We start from the raw sequence: 20,267 nt of genomic DNA on the forward strand, positions 1-20,267 counted from the left end.
AAATTTGATCTTTATCTCTCACCAGTTCTGGATTGAATTGTTGTCACTTCACCCCTTTTTCTTTGACTGAAGTATTGAAGAATTGACTGGCCTAATTGTTAGCATACCAACTCTCTAATTAACAACTGCAGATTTGAATTCTATGATAAACTTGGATATTTGTGAATGTTTTTATGTGGGAGATAAATTTCATTGCTTGGTGGGAGTTCACCACCTACTTATTGAATGCCTGAAGTGGCTTGAAAAAGTTGTGTGTACTCTCTAGAGCAATGATCTTCAACCTTTTTTCAATTCATAGCATACTGAACAAGGCATTAAAATTGTCTGACACACCATCAGTTTTATAAGAGATTTTATCATTTAAAAAATGAGTATTAAGATTGTGCTTAAAGGTTTGTTAACTAAGATTTTAATCAGTCTCATTTTTAAAAATAATGTTGGTCATAGCTTTCAAAAGATTTATTTTTAAAATTTATGCTCATATTTGTTATTGAAAAAGATCATTTATAAAAAAAATTGTTATCATTTCATTAGCCTCAAAAAAGTTTTTTTTTTTTTTTTTTTTTTTTTTCAATGAAATAAAGAAGTCAGGCAGGTTTTGAATAAAACAGTCTGCTGTATGAAAAAAAATTTTTAGTGCTATGTTAATGTTTTCTGTTGACAATAAGTATAAAGGTTAGAAATTTAAAAAAAAATAAATAAAATAGAAAAAAGTCGCACAGAATGACATACCCAATCCAAACAGGAGTAAATAAACATTAGGGTGGTAAAAGTACATTGCAGAGTTATTTTAGAATCAGGAAAATGGAGATTTGAGTTTCTTGGAATTTTACTATAAACTTTTTTATTAGACTGTCCACCTGCAGAAGAAGGGGAGGATGCCCAAAACACATTGTTTTTGCTAGATAAAAAAGCAAAGCTTTTGACAATGGTACAGTCCCATAATTAAAGGATAATAATTTGATATACCTGTGTGAAATTTTTTCAAGGAAAAGATGATAAATAACATAGTACAAAACTTGATCAGATCTGAGACAGTATATAATTAAAAGTGCTGACCATAAGGTACTGTAGACAGTGTAGAAATAGATAACGGAAAAAGGTGAATTAAACTAATACTGAAAAGATGAATTATGCAAACTATGAATCTAAAATAACCACCTTACCAGCCATTATGGATCAAATATGCTTTGTATCCATCATATATTTCAATGTAATATCAATGGTATTACAATTTTAATATGCACTTTGCATCCATGGTAACCTAACGTATATATACGTCTTGGCCGGTAGCGTGGATAATTAAAAAAAAAAAAAAAAACTAAATATGCACAGTAAGCCAGCAATATAATGGGTGCTAGCAATTTCATATTAAAACTTCATCAGGTGTTGATAGTTGAAAACTGAGCTTGCCACATGGTTTTATGAAACATGTCTCAAACTAAGTGTGGTTGGTTTGAGCGTATTGGGGAGTGAGGTGGTTTGGCTTGAGATTAGACAATTTATTTTGTTTATTTAAGATAAGGGATATTATATCCCATATTGTTTCTTAGCCGAATAAGAAACTCAAAGTTTCATGCCAAATATAGAAACTATATAAAGTTCGGCGATTCCAAGCGTAAGCAAATACCTGGATAGTGCAGCACCTGACCCTTGAGGGTAGTGCAAGCTGAGGCAACGCATATAAAGGGTGGAGCAAGCTCTGATCACTATTCTTGATATTTACCCATAATGTGAACTTTTGGCTAAGAAACAATATGGGATATAATATCCCTTATCTTAAATAAGTTCATGTTGCCGAATTGAAGCCTTTGGCTCTTCATTATAATTAATTATTTTGTTTAATTGTTGGGGGAACAGTAATTAGGATCTTTGTATTTATGTCATATTGGGTAGTTGTTATCACTAGGCATTCAGAACAATATAATTTTGTTTCATTTTCTTGGAAAGAGATATGTTCTGAATAACTTCATTAAATTGTGTGGTTAGCTGAGTGACTATGTGCTTCGCAACCATATGCCTGGGAAAGGAGTGTCCTAGGTTCGAATCTCCGATTGCTGACTTGAGGAGCTTATGATCTTTCTCACATGGCCAAGTTAGTCGGTCTTGGGCGTGGACTGCAGGGTTTTTCATCCCACAAGCAAGCAAACCAGCCTTGAGAACTCAGTGCCTCTACAGACATAGGATACACCGAGAGGCATAGGGCTAACCACCTTATCCTCATGTACGGTTGAGGTTAAACAAATAGAAAACCCTTGACACCTCAAGGAAAAAGGGGGAAAAGGAAGAACTTTAAATTCAGTGACCACTATTACGTATTTTCAGTTTGCTTTGGGCTTCAAGATTAGGGGTATGCTTGCTGAACTATTTCTTACACATATACAGGGTGTTCGGGATAAATTTGACATATTTATAATTAATTATATTTTTCCGTAAGTTACATGTATTAACACACACTTCTCTTCATTTAAAAGTTTGGACCCTTCTTCATTCATATACAAGATGTCAGAAAGGATGGATAGCTGGAACCCACCTGAATCATGGAAGAGAATAACTTGTATCATGATGATTCATGCCCGCCATCAAAATAAGGATATTACGACTGCTGCCCAATGCTCCCTGAATACAGTAAAAACAATCAGGCATGAACTAGAGACTTGCAATGGTGACTACGAGGATGTAGCAAGAAGAAAGATCCCTAGCAGACGATCTGATTGCGTTCGTACAGCAGAATTCCTCGCAAATCTGCAGGAACAGGTGTTGAAGAACCCTGGCATTGGAATTCGGGCTTTGTTCGTGGAGTTGCTAACTGTAGTCAAGCCCTGGATAACAAGGGTAGCCAATGGTAGGCCGTATGTATGGCAGCAGGATTCGGCCCCTTGCCACACCTCTGGGAAAAGTCAAAAATGGTTGTCTGAAAATTTCTACGACTTCACCAGTCCAAATGTTTGGCCTCCAAACTCCCCAGACCTTAACCCCATGGATTATTTTGTATGGGGTGCAGTTGAAAAAGACACCAATCGCACTTCCAGTAATACAAAAGCCCAGTTAATGGATAAAATTAAAACAGTTTTTGCGGCCCTTCCCAGGGAGACTGTAGCATCAGCTTGTTCGAGGTTCCGAAGCAGAATTGAAGCTGTGATCGATGCTAATGGTGGTTATTTTGAGTAAATCTTGTTGATAGTATTGTAATTAACTCTGCCTGTAATGTTTTTTTGTCAATTCATTAAATTTAATAGATACAAAGAAGATTTTCTTTTTCCTTACGAAACTGTCAAATTTATCCCGAACACCCTGTAGAAACAGCTGGCATTTCTTATTACAGTAGATATATGGACAGTGTTCTGTGCATTGGAAATGTGGATGCCATACAATAGCACATAATTTTCAATACTTTTAGATCCCGGTTACAAATTTTCTATTGGATACAAAGAAAATAAATTTATAAACTTCTTAAATTTGACCCTATAAAGGCATTAGCTGATTTATTTTTAGATTTGATCATCGTATCAGTACATAGTACAATACCTACAAATATTAGAAATTATTTACATTTCACATCCTATCAAACTTAGTTCGTACACAGTTCATTAATGCCTACAAATACTCATTTTTTGCTCTCTACATTATCTCAAACAACTTATGTACTTCACTAGATCACACAAAAGACCAAGTCCTGTACTATCGCAAATGCGGAGCCTGAGAATAAATATTGCACAGAATGAGTTGTAATAATTAAAAGAGAGAGACGCATTCAGAAGAAGAAAAGTGAGAGCAAATGAAAAGTTGGCGATTTTTTTTGTAGTAAATATATTTAGAATGCAAAATTATGGAAGATTAAAGAAAGAATAACATTTAGGAGAGAATCAGTTATCGAGGATGTAAAATCCAACTTGAAATAAATTGGTCAGTTCAAACTGACTTGAATGACAGGCTCAGGAAAAAGATGGGAAATTGTAGGTGTATTGAAACAAATTATTTGTTGGATAATCTAAATTACATAGCACACAATTTGACCGTGATATTAGCAGTTTTTATCACAGCAGAATTGAAGTTATAAAGAGTACATTGGTAAGAGAGTGATGCATTAACAGTTCATTTGAGGCCATCTATTGTGAGAGGTTGAAGAGATTAAATATATAATTGGTTGCTGCTATAACCCAGGATTATAATAGTGAATGTCAGTTCAATATTATATCCCTGAATTAGCAAAAAAACTGGAGATCTGCCACGTTCTGGTATTCAGAATTTTAATATTGCTACCAGTTCTGCCTGCTCCTTGAAAGAAGCTCATTACATAGTGAGGCCTTTATAACTGAATGAAATATATAGGAGTAATAAATTGATCTTGAAAGAAAATTACAATCAAGATTTCTTAAATATTATTAAACACTTTTTGTTTAATAATATTTAGTAATTATTGTTTAATAACATGTTTATTTCTTTAATAACATAACTAATTGTTAATGTTTGTTTTGTGTAATAAAATTGGTTTATTAAAATTGTTGGTTGATAAAATTAAAAACGTATTAGGAGTTAATTTGCGAGGGGTCCCGAGATTTCGACTGCCTAAGGGCCTTCACAACAAAATCGGGTTATGAAATGAAATTGGCTATGCAGTCTAAAGGTTATCCAAAAGGCTTTTATCATGCCGCAAGTAAAAGTAAGAATGAATGTCGAAGAATAATTTCACTGAATGCAGGTGGAATGATAGTGTCAGAAGATAAGTTTGTTCAATTAATGAGCACCCACTTTACTAAGAAATATCAACCAGGTGTAACATGGTGCACAGTGCTACTACTCTGGATGAACCGTTAGATGTGCATGCAAATGAGGTAAAATAGTTGTTACACAACTTGGAGAAGGATCTGGCAATAACGACAGGTGGAATATCAACACATGCTAACGGCATGTTCAGCTGAATTGGTTGGATGTTTGACATATGTATCTTTCTTGAGCTAACTTAAGTTTGATAGTTTTGTTACACAAGTGTTGGGCAAAAACCCATACATCAGTATTTTTTGTGTGGTGAAGACGAAGCTAGTAAGAACTTGCATGCAAAAATCGGTAGACAAAAAAAAAAAAATCTACAATCTGCGAGAAGCATTGGTTTACTAAAGGAAAGTCATGTTTTAGCAATTTGCTAATATTTTATGACAATGTTACGACCGAGTTAAAGGATATGGTTACATAATACTGTTGGATATTGCTAAGGCATTAGATAGGATACCACATGAAAAGCTGTTGCATAAACTGGACAATATGGGTTGGAAATGTAAACTCTTGTCTTGGATAAGTGGGTTATTTACACAGATATTCAAAATTAATTTACAGTAGGTGTGAATCTGTCGGATTTAAGATGACAAGTTGGGTATCACAGGGTTTAGTTCTTGGGCCATTGTTCCTCTATACATTAAATGACTAGGGAGGGGTCTAACTGGAGATGCCGAATTGTTTGCTAATGATGCAAAGACAAGGACAGCTATCACAGATTCTACTGATATGCAGGAATAACAGAATAGTTTGCATAGGCTGGAAATTTGGGCAAAGGACAAAGGAAAATTAGTAACAATTTAATGTTGGTAAGCATAAATTTATGCACTTTGGTGTGATAAGATATTATATTACATTATAATATAATATAATATAATAGAGAAACTGATGAGGCTAGGAATATTGGCATAATGTTCGATACTTATTTGAAGTTCAAAGACCGCATTGATAAAATTGCAAATACAACTAGGAGGATTATTGTGATATTGAAACGATCATTGCTGTATAAGGAAGTAATTTTTCCTCTTTATAAGACTATCTAGACTACTCTGTACTTTTGGTTCGAAGGAGATAAAGGTGCTGTAGTGAGTGCGCAAAGAAGAGTCGCAATGGTTATATCAAAATTATGGTTACGTAAGAGTATGGATTGCAACTATATGGACTATAGACTGGTTAATGGGAGAGAGATATCGGTGATGTACAACCTCTGAGCAGAAATGTTTTACGATTTCTTCTGATGAAATATTTTGTTATGTGGAAGGTGGACAGAACAAGGGGACATTCCCGGTGTCTGCGGTTAAGAAAGGAAGAACCTAGATTTTTCTCTCAAAGTGAAGTGGAACAGCTTTCTTACTTATTGAAGTAGTGATTGCACCTGGTTTGAAAAAGTTTAAGCGAAGGTATGACAGCTGGTTTAGGTGATGTATTGTCTATAACGATCTATCGTTGACTCAGTAGATGTCTCAGATAATAATGAGCTAACCCCTTTTATTCCCTTGTAGGGAGTAGGCGATACCTTTTATACATATCTAGTTTTTTGGAGACTGAGTAGGCAGTTCAACTTCTACCAGTAGCCAATCAGAGTTAGCTGGCTCATGACTATCACTGATTATATGCGTCAACTGATGAAGAGACGGAAAACAAATGCTACCATCTCTTGGTACCGAACCCTAACAGGATGTGTTACTATCTGAAATAATGTGAGTTCTAAGATCGATTTTCTTGAGTTTATGGGACCATAAACCCTAGTTTCCGGGATAAAAAAACCTGATTGTCCATGCCAGAGATCAACTAACTCGGGAACTGGTCGAAAAAAGGTTTAGAAAAGGTTACTCCAGTCAGCAACTAGACTTGAACTGTAAATCTATCTTCGGGCAGCATAACAAAAAGAATGCACGTCCCTGTTCCACTGAGCTATACAAGTACTGTAATAATAATAGTAATATTAGCTCGCTTTTAACGAGAATCAATTGGCAGTGACTCTGACTAGACTAGTTTAAGCCACAGTACAGAATTCCAGGTGAGTGGAATGAGGGACAAATGGAATCCATAACTTATGACAAACACTTTCTGAAGATTACAGCCAGAAATTCAGATGAATCAGCCTGTAGCAATTTGAATAACTGACAATTCTGAGTTAAAAGCAGGTACATGTAACAGGATAAAAATTAGGAGGCTGCTCTAAGCGAATTGTGTTTGAAGAAAGTTCTTTTCTTGTAGGTATAAAGTTACAGATTTTGATGTCTTGTAATGTCTCAATGATATTGAGATTATTTCACGGGGGAAGGATTTGGAAAGCTTGAAAAAAGGCTGCAGAATTTCTGATATTGCAGAGTTTGGGATCTGACATGGCATTGTATCCAGACTCTGGATAGCATTTCAAACTAATGAAATATGTTCCAGTAAATATGGCAGTGCTGGGGTAATGGTGGGAGGAGGCATTATGCTTCACAGACGCACTGAGCTACAAGTGGTGGAAAAATTAACTGAGTGGTGAACAATATCACAACGTTGTTCTTCAACATCAGGATTGTTTCATAGTGCTGTAGGTGAAGAATTCATTTCTATGGATGACAATGTCACCATATTGTGCATGAGCAGTGGTTATATTTCTGGAGACCGAGGAAATTAATCGAATGACCAGCACGGTTCCCAGATTTTAACCCATGGAACTCATATGGGACACAATACAGAGATGTACAGCTGCTTGAAATTCCCCTCCAGAAAACAAACAAGGCCTTTTTCTTGCTCTGAAAGAGGATTGGCTAGTTTGTCTCAAAAACTCCTGAATCACTTATGGTACAATGTTGTGAGAGCTGTATCGCAGTTCGATGTGGATATATTCCATACTGAAATCTCTCTCTACATAGTTTTCTGTAAACACTGTACATTAATTCCTTAACAACATCTTAGGAAATTTGTAACTTTTTCCAAAAAAAAAACGTATTTCAATTTAATTTCTATGAAATTGATAACAGATATTTTGTGTAATATTATTTATTAGTATGCCATTAACATTAATAAAGTAATGTCTGCATTTGGCTATATTCATGTAAATGTTTTCATATATATATATATACAGTATATATATATATAAATTTAGTTTGCCCTTTGATTTTGGACACTGCTGTACTTCCTTCCATATCGTAGCTGTATGACTTCAGGAGCAAATTCTAAACCAATCAGTTTCTCATGGGTAGTGATAAAAGTGTTGGTCAAAAGAAGAATTCAGGATGGGTCGAGTAGACTATGATATTCTGTGTGCTGCAACATTGCTTTTAACATTTTGTAATAGCATGGACAGCTGAGTTGAATAAACGGAATAGGTACTTATTGATTCTGCAAAATTTTTCAAAGGTATTTGAAAATGCCACATAGTTTTATGAAATTAGAATAAATGGGGATGGATACGACGGGGTGCTTAAGGGTCAAAGCTGTATACCTGAGAGGAGACCTCCACATAGCCTTTAAAGAAATGCGGAGAACCGACCAGGGCTTCTGACCTAATGTCCAATCCTCACCTTCTCGTGGTGCACCCTGTTGGATATCTACTTTGATACTGAACGAACAAGGATGGGCTGGCAATTTGGGATTTAGCCGACCAAATTGTATTCTTATTGGTTAAATCAAAATAAAAAATGATGGTACAACATGACAAAATTTCATGCCGGCTGGGGCGTCGCCCGGTTAAACAAGGCCCCCGTTGTTTTCGCCAGGGAACCAGGGCGAACAGCGAAAAGTCAGCTACTGGAACAAATCTGAAAACAAACCCCAACTCAACATCACCAGAGTTAAAGATCGGTACTATCAACGTAAGAAGCCTGAATGGCAAAGAAATGGAGCTAGCTGAGGAATTAGATAAGTACCAGATCGACATAATAGGGGTGAGTCAAACAAAAAAGACAAAAACTGGTGAGATCTTTCTGAGCAATAAATACAAAATGTTATATTCAGGCAATAACGATCAAGGAAAAGAATGAGTAGCCATAGTATTCAACACAATATACGAGACTAATCTTCTTGAATGGCAGTCAGTCTCAAGTAGAGTAATGTGGGCAAATATGAGATTGGGGAACTGGACAAAGAAATTTTTTTTTGGCTATGGTCCCACAGAAAGTTCTACTAAGGTAGAAGTGGAGGAATTTTTTGAGGCAAAAAAAAAAGCAACTGACACAATGAAAAAGGAAACGTTGGTCCTTGTTGGGGATCTAAATAGCAGAGTAGGAAATGATTGTGAGACATACAAAAATATTTTGGGAAAATTTGGAGAAAAGAGCAAAGCTAATAATAATGGCAAATATCTGTTGGATTTCTGCTCAGGACATGGACTGGTTATTACTAACACCATGTTCCAACATAAAAATGTGCACAAATTCACATGGAGAGAAGAGGCTAGGAATAAGAAAAGTCTCATTGACTATGTTATTGTTGATAGTGATGTTTTCTCCCTGGTGCAGGACACCAGAGTATACAGAGGATTTGAAATTGGAAGTGATCACTATTTAGTCTTGAGCAGGATAAAATTGAATTTCATATTGAAAAGAATAACATGTAAGAAAGTTTTAAAGCGAATAAAAGTTGAGCAGCTCTTAGATCTGAACTGTAGACTGAAATACACAAATATTATTGAAGAAAAAATGAAAGAGTTTGAGAACAGGAATCAAACCTAGGAGATTCAGTGGCAAACTCTGAAGGAAACATTGATGATTCTGCCAGAGAGGCATGTGGTGAGGTTGTGTGCAAAGATAAAAAAATCAGAACTCCCTGGTGGACACAGGAGTTAAAGAGGCAGTAAAGGAAAAGAAGAAAGCATATCAAAAGTTCCTGTCAAATAAGTCAGCTTTTACTCTTACAGAATACAGAGACAAATGTAAGAAAGCTAAACAGTGTGTAAAACTAGCTAAACAAAAGTCATGGGAGGACTTTGGCAAGAATATAGAAAATACATATCAAGAAGGTGGCAAAATATTCTGGAGGTTGTTGAAGAAGCTTAGGAATGGAGGAAAGAGTGCTGTAAAAGGAATTAGAGATGATAAAGGTGAAATGAAAACAGGAGAAAAAGATATCCTTGAAGTATGGAGTAATTACTTTGAAAAACTGCTAAATGAAACATGCAGTGATGACAGCACAGTGGTAAAAAACATTGACCAGGCATGCAGTCAGGAATACATATCCATACTTGAAGTAGAAAAAGCCATCAAAGGCTTGAAATGTGGAAAGGCAGCAGGAGTAGATGATATTCGACCAGAAATGCTGAAGTATGGTTGTATGAGTCTTACAGTGGCTGCACTGCATAGTTCAGAAAGCCTGGACAGAGGGACGAATTCTCGATGATTGGAGTAGAGCTCTCATAGTACCCATATATAAAAAGGGAAATAAAACTGAATGTGAGAATTACGGAGGTATTTCCCTACTGAGTGTTCCTGGCAAGATCTATGCAAGTATACTTGAGAAACGGTTGAGAAGAATTGTGGAAGAAAAGCTTGGTGAAGAACAAGCTGGATTCAGGCCAAATAGAGGCGGTCAGGATCAGATCTTCACTTTACGACAAATAGTCGAGAAAGCATGGGAATATAACAAAGATCTGTATTTAAGTTTTGTCGATTTGGAAAAGGCATATGACAAGGTGCCAAGAGAGAAGCTATTCAATACGCTGCAGTTATATGGTGTCAATGGGGCATTATATCAAGCAATACTTAGTCTTTATTTGAGTTGTGATTCAGCAGTTAGAATTGAAGGAAGTACAGGAAGATGGTTTAATGTTAAATCTTGTGTGAAACAAGGATGTACATTATCCCCTCTGTTATTCATTATCTATATGGATCACATTATGAAGGAATGTGGTATTAAACCTGATATCAAAATTGGAGATGTTAATGTCAGCTCTTTGCTTTATGTGGATGATGTTATACTTCTAAATAAATCCGCTACAAGTCTGCAAGATTCTCTGACTAAATTGAATAACTATTGTAATAGATATGGTATGAAGGTCAGCAATAAAAAGACAAAGACAATGAAAATAGGCAGAATCATTGAAAATGTCAACTATGTTGTGAATGGAGAACCTGTGGAACAAGTAAAACATTTCAGCTACTTAGGCACAATTTTTACTGAAGATGGTAAACTAAATATAGAAATAGACAACAGAATCAGCAAAGCTGGTATCGTGGGAAGTCAACTGAATAAATTCATATGGAATAAGAAAGAAATTAGTCGGAACACTAAATTAGCTGTATACAAAACTGTGTTCAAACCAATTTTAACTTATGGATCTGAGAGCTGGGTCAGAAGTAAAACACTTGACCAAAGACTAGACACCGCAGATATGAGAGTCCTGAGAAAGATTAGAGGCGTGAACAGATGGCATCAATGGCAATATCATATTAAAAATGAGGATATTAGGAAAGAACTTGACATTGTCAGCATCCAGGAATGCGTTAGCAGAGCTAATCTCAGATGGTATGGTCACTTAAATAGAATGGGAGAGGAAAGATTAGCAAAACAAGTGTTCTCTGCCAGGCTGGCAGGAAAACGACCCAGAGGAAGACCAAGATATAGGTGGATTGATACGGTACAAAGTGCCTTAGACGATAGAAATATAAGATCTGATAATGTTGGAGTCTTGACAAGTAACAGACTGATTTGGAGGAAAATTGTAGATAGGAAGTTAGTAATGATGTAATTTTTTCATGTAGTACTGTCATATCCTGTACACCCCTTGAGGGTACATGGCAGGAATTTGATGATAATGAACATGATGGATACGACTTATTTGGATGTGATGGTGACTGACGAATAGATACCAGAAAGTCGTATAGGAGGAGTAGAATGCAGGTGAGTATGGATGTGCTGCAGGGTTCTGTGTTGCTACTGCTTAATTTGTACATAAATATAGTAAGAAATCTGAAGCCGTATTCTGCCAGATGCTGTTTAGAATTTTTTTTATCTTGTAATGAGCCTGTGTAGCTCAGTGGATGTGACGTTTGCACAACACGGCACTTGGCTGCACAAAGGAAGACTTGATTTCGAGTCTAGTCGGCGACTAGATGAAATTTTTCTAAGCTTTTTTCCACCGGTTCCCGAGTTAATCGATCTCTAGCACGATCGAGCGGTTTTTTTTCCCTGAAACTCGGGTTTTTCGTCCCGTAAACCCAAGAAAATCGACCATAGAACCCCCACTATTTCAGACAAAATATATTGTGTTACGGTTAGGGACCACGAGATGGTGACACCTTGTTGAACCATTCTTTTCACTACGTGCCACTTAATTAGTGATAGCCTTGGGTCAGCTACCTTTGATTGGGTACCAGTGGAGATTGAACTGCCCACTCAGCCTACAAAAGTTAGATAGTGCTAAAGGCCTCGCCTACTCCCTATACGTGATTAAAAAGGCGTTACCGGATTTTGTTTTGTAATATATGTGTATACCCGGTTTATTTCCGATTTTTTTATATCTGTTATTTAAAATTAAGGTCTGTGTAGCTCAGTGGATGGCGCCTGCGTCCTCTACGCGGGGTCGCTCGAAGTCAGACTTAAGTTCAAATCTAGTTGCCGAGTAGAGGAACTTTTTCTAAGGCTTTCTTCGACTGATTCCCGAGTTAGTCGAACACTGACACGGGCCAGCCGGATTTTCCTCCCGGAAACTCGGTTTTTTTATCCCATAAACTCAAGAAAATCGATCGTTGTACCCACATTATTTCAGGCAGTAACATATCTTGTTAGGATTATGTACCAAGAGTTACCTGTTTGTCATCCCCTTCATTGGTGGCTGCTATAATTAGTGATAGACAAGGGCCAACTATCTCTGCTTGGCTAGCGGTGGAGATTGAACTGCCGTAGATCTCTCCCAGCTACTCGATACAAATGAAACAACAATAATAGTAGGAGACCTAAACGCTAAACATCCAGCGTGGAATAGTAGAAACAATGGGAGGAGCTTACACAAGTTTGCTATGACAAAAAACATTACCATAGCAAGTCCTTCCTAACCCACAATATGGACCGCTGGGCAAACCTGATGTGCTGGATATAGTCATCTTCAGGAATACCTCAGACCATTCCAGTTACAGGTTGTTAATGATCTCAGTTCCGACCATCACCCAGTTCTATTAAGCCTAGGTGGGGAAACATAAATTATCCTAACCATTTCTGCACAAATTTTAAAAACTTCAACGCAACTCTTTGCAACATCACAGGCCCTGTTCCAGCCATCTCCTCACCCAAAGAAGTAGACGCAGTGATCAATAAACTGGAAAGCACAATCCAAACTGGCCTTGCAACAGCCTTCACCGTTACCACTCCAGCTCAAGCTCACCTGCTCCCAGAAGAGATTCTAAAGTTTATCCGCAACAAAAACAGGATCGAACGTCGCTACCAATCAACTCTATTCCCCCAGGATAAATAAGAGTTGAACAGGGTGACAAATCTAGTTCGATATGCGATCAAAGACCATAAGAACCAGTTATGGGAGAGGAAACTACGATCACTAAACGCCGAAGACAAATCATTATGGAAAATGACTAACACCCTTCACAGCGACCGCCCCAACATACACCCAATCCATGGAGAAAGAGGCATAGTTTACCGAGACGATGATAAATCAGAAGCCTTTGCAGACGCCCTGGAGCTGCAATTTCAATTAAACTACACGCATGCAGACTTGCGCTTCATCGAAACAATCCATGGGCAAATACGCACTTTATCATTCCACCATCTGTGACAACGCAAGCTATACTACGCCAAAGGAAATATACCAAATCATCAAGAACCTCAACAACAGAAAAGCACCAGGTCCTGACCAGATTTCAAACAAAATTATAAAGGCACTCCCAAAACAATAATGCATCTAATGGCTACCTTCAACGCAATGCTAAGACACAACTGCTTCCCCACTCGCTGGAAGCAGGTAGATATAATCCTCATCCAAAAGTCGGGGAAAGCACCTCAGTTTCCCCAGAATTACAGACCTATCAGCCTCTTGTCAAGCCTGGGAAAAATAGCAGAAAAAGTAATACTAAAACGCCTACAAAACGAAACGGACAAGCTAGACGTTATCCCAAAAGAACAATTTGGTTTTCGAACAGGTCACTGCACAACTCAACAGGTTCACAGACTTATAGAATACATAATTACCGGATTCAATTGGTAACAACATATAGGGGCAATCTTCCTGGACGTGGCGAAAGCCTTCGATAAAGCATCGCACAATGGCCTCATCCACAAACTAATAACAGCAAAATACTCACTAAACCTCATCCAAATCATAGACTTTTATCTGAAAGACTGGAAATTTCAAGTGAAACTGCATGGCCTCAGATTCTCTGCAAGAAATATTATAGCAGGTGTCCCACAAGGCTCACTTCTATCGCCACTACTCTTCGATATTTACATCTCAGATGTCCCAAACACTCCATCAACCATCATGTCTTTTTATGCAGATGACATGGTGATACTATCCAGATCACTCAGGCCATACCTAGCCACACAACGATTACAAAATGCAGCAAGAAATCTTGAAAAATGGTTTGGTTTCAAAAATGGAGAATAGACGTCAATGCAGATAAGAGCATGGTCCTACTATTTACAAGGAAGAAAGCAAACCACTATGGAGCTGTCATAATGTTCCATACTGATATCCCATGGCAAAAAGAAGTAAAATACCTGGGAATCAAACTAGATAACCGACTCAACTTCAACTCCCACATCTCTCATGCCTAACAAAGCTAACTCAGCAATAGCTCTACTCTACCCTCTACTCAACTGAAGAAGCAAAATCAGTCCAGAAAACAAACTATGAATATACAAAACAATCGTCAGACCCACATTAACTTACGGTTCACCAGTATGGAGCCACACCTCTTCTAGCAATATCAAAAGATTACATATAATCCAAAATAAATGCTTCCGAATGATCTTCGATGCCCCATGATTTGTAAGGATCACTATCCTCCACCAAGACGGAAACCTGCCAGACATACCTACGTTTCTCTTTCAGATAGCAGCCAAGTACTTTGCTCAGGCATCACTCCATCCCAACCAACTCACTCGTGAATCATCAGATTACGATGAAAATGACAGATGGAAACACAAACGCCCAAAGACGGCTCTGATCACAGATTTAAATTATTCTATACAGCCTTATTAAGGCGAGCCAGGCGCTCAAAAATTTTTCATTAAATAATTAAGACATCGTTTATGGGATAAAAATCTAAGGGATCGATGTCCTTCTTGCCATAGAAGTTAACAGTTAACATAAAAGGCGTTAGCTGATTTTTTTTATTTTATTTAAAATTTTGTCACAGATCATTAAAAATACAAACTGGTGGTTCTCATTATGACTGAATTTTCTTTAGTTGTTACTTGATCACAGATGGCGCTCATCAAAAAACGTGTTTCTGGTTATTGCTCTCACGTTATGTTTATGTTATGGTACATGCGTAGGTTGATGTTATTTTGTAGAAATCAAATCTGCGTGTTGCCTGTTTATGGATTATCCTCACGTATATTTGTTAAAAACTGCCATAATGGCTCGATATATATCATTTTGTGAAATATTGTGTTGAAGCGTTATTAGCCGTTAATATTTACATATATAAAAATACCAACCAATGATCTTTTTGAAATGACAACAGTTAACATTCCTTGCACATCTGTCAAAGACACAGAAGAAAAACAATGCCACAAATCTTCGTCGACGTCTTTAGCAACTGATAATGAGTTATATTTGTTTTCGTTATTGCAACGTGAGCCATTTGAAGTGCCGAAGGAGGACAAGGTATGTATTAATTTGTAAAAATATATAAAAAATTATGTACACTGTACACTTAAGCTGTTTTAAAATACATTTTAGAAAATCTGTGTCTATACTGAGGAACTGTAAAATAAAATATATAGCTTCCATAGTGCAGTTATATCGACAGCGCTCTTAAAAAAAAAAAAAAAAATCGAGCATGCGAAGAATCTTTATAATGACTTATCATCTGAAGACGGACTCAGGCGGTGTAGTTTTTCAGCTTGAATTAGATAAAGCAACCAACACAACACACAGTTTACATACGAAACTATCTTCTATAGGCATAAGACTATTCATTTTGTCGTGTTAAAATAATTATCGTTGTGAAATCAAGGATACTTATTAGATCATAAGCTTGTAAAAACTTGCCATGAATGAGCCGGAAAATATATTTTCAGAATCGTGAACTTGATGTCGAGTAGTTTTGAAATTAATTATATTCTGCATAACCTAATGAATGGAATAACAATGAGTATATATTAAAAAGAATAATATGTATCATATATCTATTTAAAAAAATCAAATATGAACATTTGCAGATATGAATTCCACACTCATATACTTAGTCTAGCTATAAATATTGTTAAACTTCAACAGCAGATCATTTATAGCGTTCAGCACATGTAAACCACATGTATAACATACATATAGCAGCACTCAATGTTTGAAATGGCTCCCTTTTGTTTTCACGCACACTCAAAGTCTGTGAGGCCAGATATCGATGGCCACACACAATATCCAAACGAAATACGGCCACTGCTCACTCCAAATCCAACTTCAGACTGGTGATTTTGGGGTGTTGTTTCTTGCAAGCTGCTCTCTCAAGCTCAGACCACAATTTGAAGTCCAACAGATCAGATTGTCACTTTCAGATGGTGATATGTTGTTGTGTCCCAGTTTACGATTTCTACTCTAATCTTACAAATTCCTTTTATCTATATTCTTCTAACTTCTATGCCCGAGATTTTACCAAAACTTATACCAATATCTAAGTTATTGCTCCCCGTAGTACCCCTAATATTTGTATTTATACTGCGCCTTTTGGGATATTTAGTTTAGGATATTACATACATAAACAAGGAGAAAGAACTCGGATATATCTGAAAGTGTAACTATTGCAGTCGTGACACTTAACTCAATTCTCAACTTAAATTTTCTGCGTGACTAAGTACAATATTTTCAAGTGGTTATCAATTTTCCTGCATGATTAGGTACGATGATTTTAAGCGGTGCATTGGATTAGCAACATCAGACAACTCTTTTTTCACAGAACAAAAGGTTTATTAAGTTTCTAAACATGGTACAATTCAAATACTAAACTAAAATACTTATAGACTAACATTGAATTATTACAAGCAATATGGCTATTTGTGATTATGCCGCCATACACATTAATTCATAAATTCACCTGATGTAAACAAATTAGATCAATTCACACTATCTGATTATTCATACTGAAGTAGATTAACAAATCATTCATTGCTAACACATACTTGTGACATTTCAATTATTTTATGCATTACATTAGGCATTCAATTCTTAGGATACGTAATTACTTAATTTACACTATTCCGTTATACCGTTATTTGCACTAACACACAATTATGTCATTTAAATATCTTGTGCAATATAATAGACATGCAAAAATACCTTAGGACTCTTAATCATTCACAAATCTTTAACACTAGTCAATCTACACATAACACATTCTGTCATATACTAAAGTCCTAGTATAACTTCAACAGTTCTGTATCGGAATCACGATACTTTTCACAGACAAATTTCTAGCTAACATAGGTTATGATTTACAGTACCTTTCTTGAGCTTTTCATATGGGCCTTTATCCTTTTCCAAACGAACCTCTGGTATAACTTCTCGTAACTCTGGAATTCTTTAACACACATATATTTGCTCTACTATTAGCAACGAGGACATCGATCTCTTTACAGCTTTCTGCTTTGCGTAGTTATCATTAGCGTTGAAACGAAGAAGATCCCTCCTTTTCTAGGACTCTATGGCAATTTTTTCTTTGCTTCCTACTCGGGAAAACGGGAATCGAAATCCCGCTCACTTTCGTTTCCATGTTGTGATGAGGAGATATCACCCCTGTCGCCACTCAGGAAAACCCCGTGAACTCCACCGGAACCAAAACCAAACTCCAAGGCCAAAAGCGACTATCCAAAAAAGGTCTTTTTTCTTTTGTGGGGGTTACCAACCCTTTTATAGCTGCTCTCCTAACGGCACCTTTTCTTACTTCCTTTCTTCTCCTTCTACTTGTTTTTTAATCATCGACCAATTAGGGTGGCGTTTTCTCGCCAAACGTCATTTGATCGGCAAGCCCGTTCTCAATGTTTCAATCCGGGGATCGGCCCTAATCGATAGCTTTGCTTTTCTTGTGCTAGCCTGACTTAATCCCCTTTCAAACTTTTTCTATGAATTCTACTTAATAACTTAATCTCTCACATAACATATTTTATGACTCACCCCTTTCTACTTATTTACTTAACTCTCTCATTTTTAATCGTATTACAATATTAATCTATACTTTCCTTTGTTAGCTACTTATTTAGTTAGAATTCCTTATTTTAAGTCATATTACAATATTAATACATTCCTTCCTTTATCAGCTACTTTAACAACAACCCTTACGTTTTATACATTTTACTGGATGCAAGAAATTTTCCATTAAATAATTCATTTTTTTATGTAGGGGTTTTAATTTATGATATTTATTCTTCATGTTACACCATGATGGCTGAGAATACTATATTCCTAAGATATCAGGTGTAACAATGTGTTCGGGCACGTTCACCTCCAGCCACTATTGTGTGGTCCTTGTTTTGTGTGCAAGGGCTGAGTCTTATTAGAAAGTCTTACCTACCATGAAACAGTGTTGTTCAGATGCCACACCAGAGGTTTTGACCCCTTTCTTGGAGAAGTGCAACTTGGATACTCCCCCCAAAAAAAAACTTACCCCCACTAAACAATCATATGTGGTGATGACCGCTCTGAATCACACAGCACCTGGTACTATGGCAGGTGCTGTGTGACTGTCCTTGACATATATTGTTTTGGCAATTTCCCAAGCATATCTCCCCTCTTTCTCCTATTCATGAGGCTTTGCAACTTACATTCTCTCAATCTGTCCTCGTACTCCACATTCCAAAGACCACTGACCACCCATTGTGAATTTTCTAGGAAGCCTTTCCAACATATCCTCGTTACCCTGAAAACCCAACAACCAAATCTGTGCATAATAATCCATATGAGTCCTGATCAAGGCTTTATACAATGGTATCATAACATCTCTATTTCTGCATTTCAGGGTCCTCCATGTCATTGCTATTATCTAATGTGACATCTTCACAACTTGTGCAATGTGGCGCCTGAATTTCATGTCCTTGTCCACCATCACGCCTAGATCTCTCATCTCCTCTGCTTCCTTTTAAAGTTTGCCCACCAAGTGTATACTTCGCATCCCATTGTTGCTTATCAAATCTCAAAACCTTACACATGCAATATATTCAAGTCCTCTTGTAAGGCCATAATATCTGCTTGACTCTGCATCGCTCTCCCCAGTTTTGCATCTTCTGAAAACAGCTGCATATCACTAGTTAAACCCATCCCAATATCATTAACATACAAATTGAACAACAATGGTCCCAAAACTGACCCCTGTGTTACACCACTAGTGACCTTCCTCTTTCAGGATACTGTATCCCCATATACAACTTTCTGATACCTATCTGATCACCAGTCACTGATCCAACTCAGAAGTCTGTTATCCGAACCCATTTGTTTCAATTTATTTATCAGCTTGTCATGTGGCAGCCTATGAAAAGCTTTTGCAAAATCCAGGCACACCACTGTATATGCATCGCCCCTCTCCAAGGTATTTGTCACCTTGTTCTAGTACATATGTATGTTGGTAAAACATGATCTTCCTTTAACAAACTCATGCCGTTAACCATAGAGAATACTGCTGTTATCAACCCATTTCTCTATCCTACTTCTCGCCAATTTCTCCAGTACCTTCACCACAACTCACCTGGAGTTGTGGTGAAGGTACTGGACTCACTTACAATACAGATTGGTCTATAATTTGGAGTCACTGTCTTATCACCATCTTTATGCAGTGGAATAATTTTACCTTCCTTCCATTTCCTTGGAACCTGTGTTGTTACAAGATTCTTATTCAACAGGCATGCCAATGCTATTGCCATTTTCTTGGAACATTCCCTTAAGATGCGTGGTGATATGTCATCAAGTCCTGTCACCTTATTGACATCAAGGTTATTTATTTTCTCAAATACCTCCTGGCTCACTTACAATTAAGCCATCCTCTTGTATGTCCTCTACACTTAAGTTCCTCATGATTCCATCCTGATCAGGATAATATGCCATTATAAATCGATCTTCTAATAAATCTTCTACAGTAGTTACCATTCTACCACTTTCATTCATTAACATCATCTTACCATGATTATTCTTGCTTTTACTTGCCACATATCTAAAAAAGACACTGTAGGGTTTTTCTTCACCTGATTTTCCAATTTCTGCTCATGCTGTGCTTTTGTTTTCCTTACTAATCATATTTTTGTGTGTCTTTTGTTCGTGTATTGTCTGAGAAGTGCCTTTGATTTTATCATCCTCTGCAACATAAATTGTGACCTTCCTCTTTCGGGATACTGTATTGAATGAC

General features: G+C 36.8%; 1 protein-coding gene across 1 annotated transcript in view; it reads left to right on the forward strand.

Annotated features, from left to right (window-relative positions):
• Positions 1–15,192: 15,192 nt before the first annotated feature.
• The window catches only part of LOC150103590 (cyclin-dependent kinase 10-like), a 120,370-nt gene continuing 115,295 nt past the window's right edge, over positions 15,193–20,267 (forward strand). The window contains exon 1 of the mRNA XM_090398496.1: positions 15,193–15,547. Within this exon, the coding sequence (XP_090254622.1) occupies positions 15,395–15,547 (153 nt within the window). The 5' untranslated portion in view covers positions 15,193–15,394. The remainder of the gene's footprint in view (positions 15,548–20,267) is intronic.

This window comes from Typopeltis vanoorti, chromosome 9, assembly GCF_054136105.1.
Source record: "Typopeltis vanoorti isolate ZY-2024b chromosome 9, IOZ_Tvanoo_1.0, whole genome shotgun sequence".
Classification (NCBI taxonomy): domain Eukaryota; kingdom Metazoa; phylum Arthropoda; class Arachnida; order Uropygi; family Thelyphonidae; genus Typopeltis; species Typopeltis vanoorti.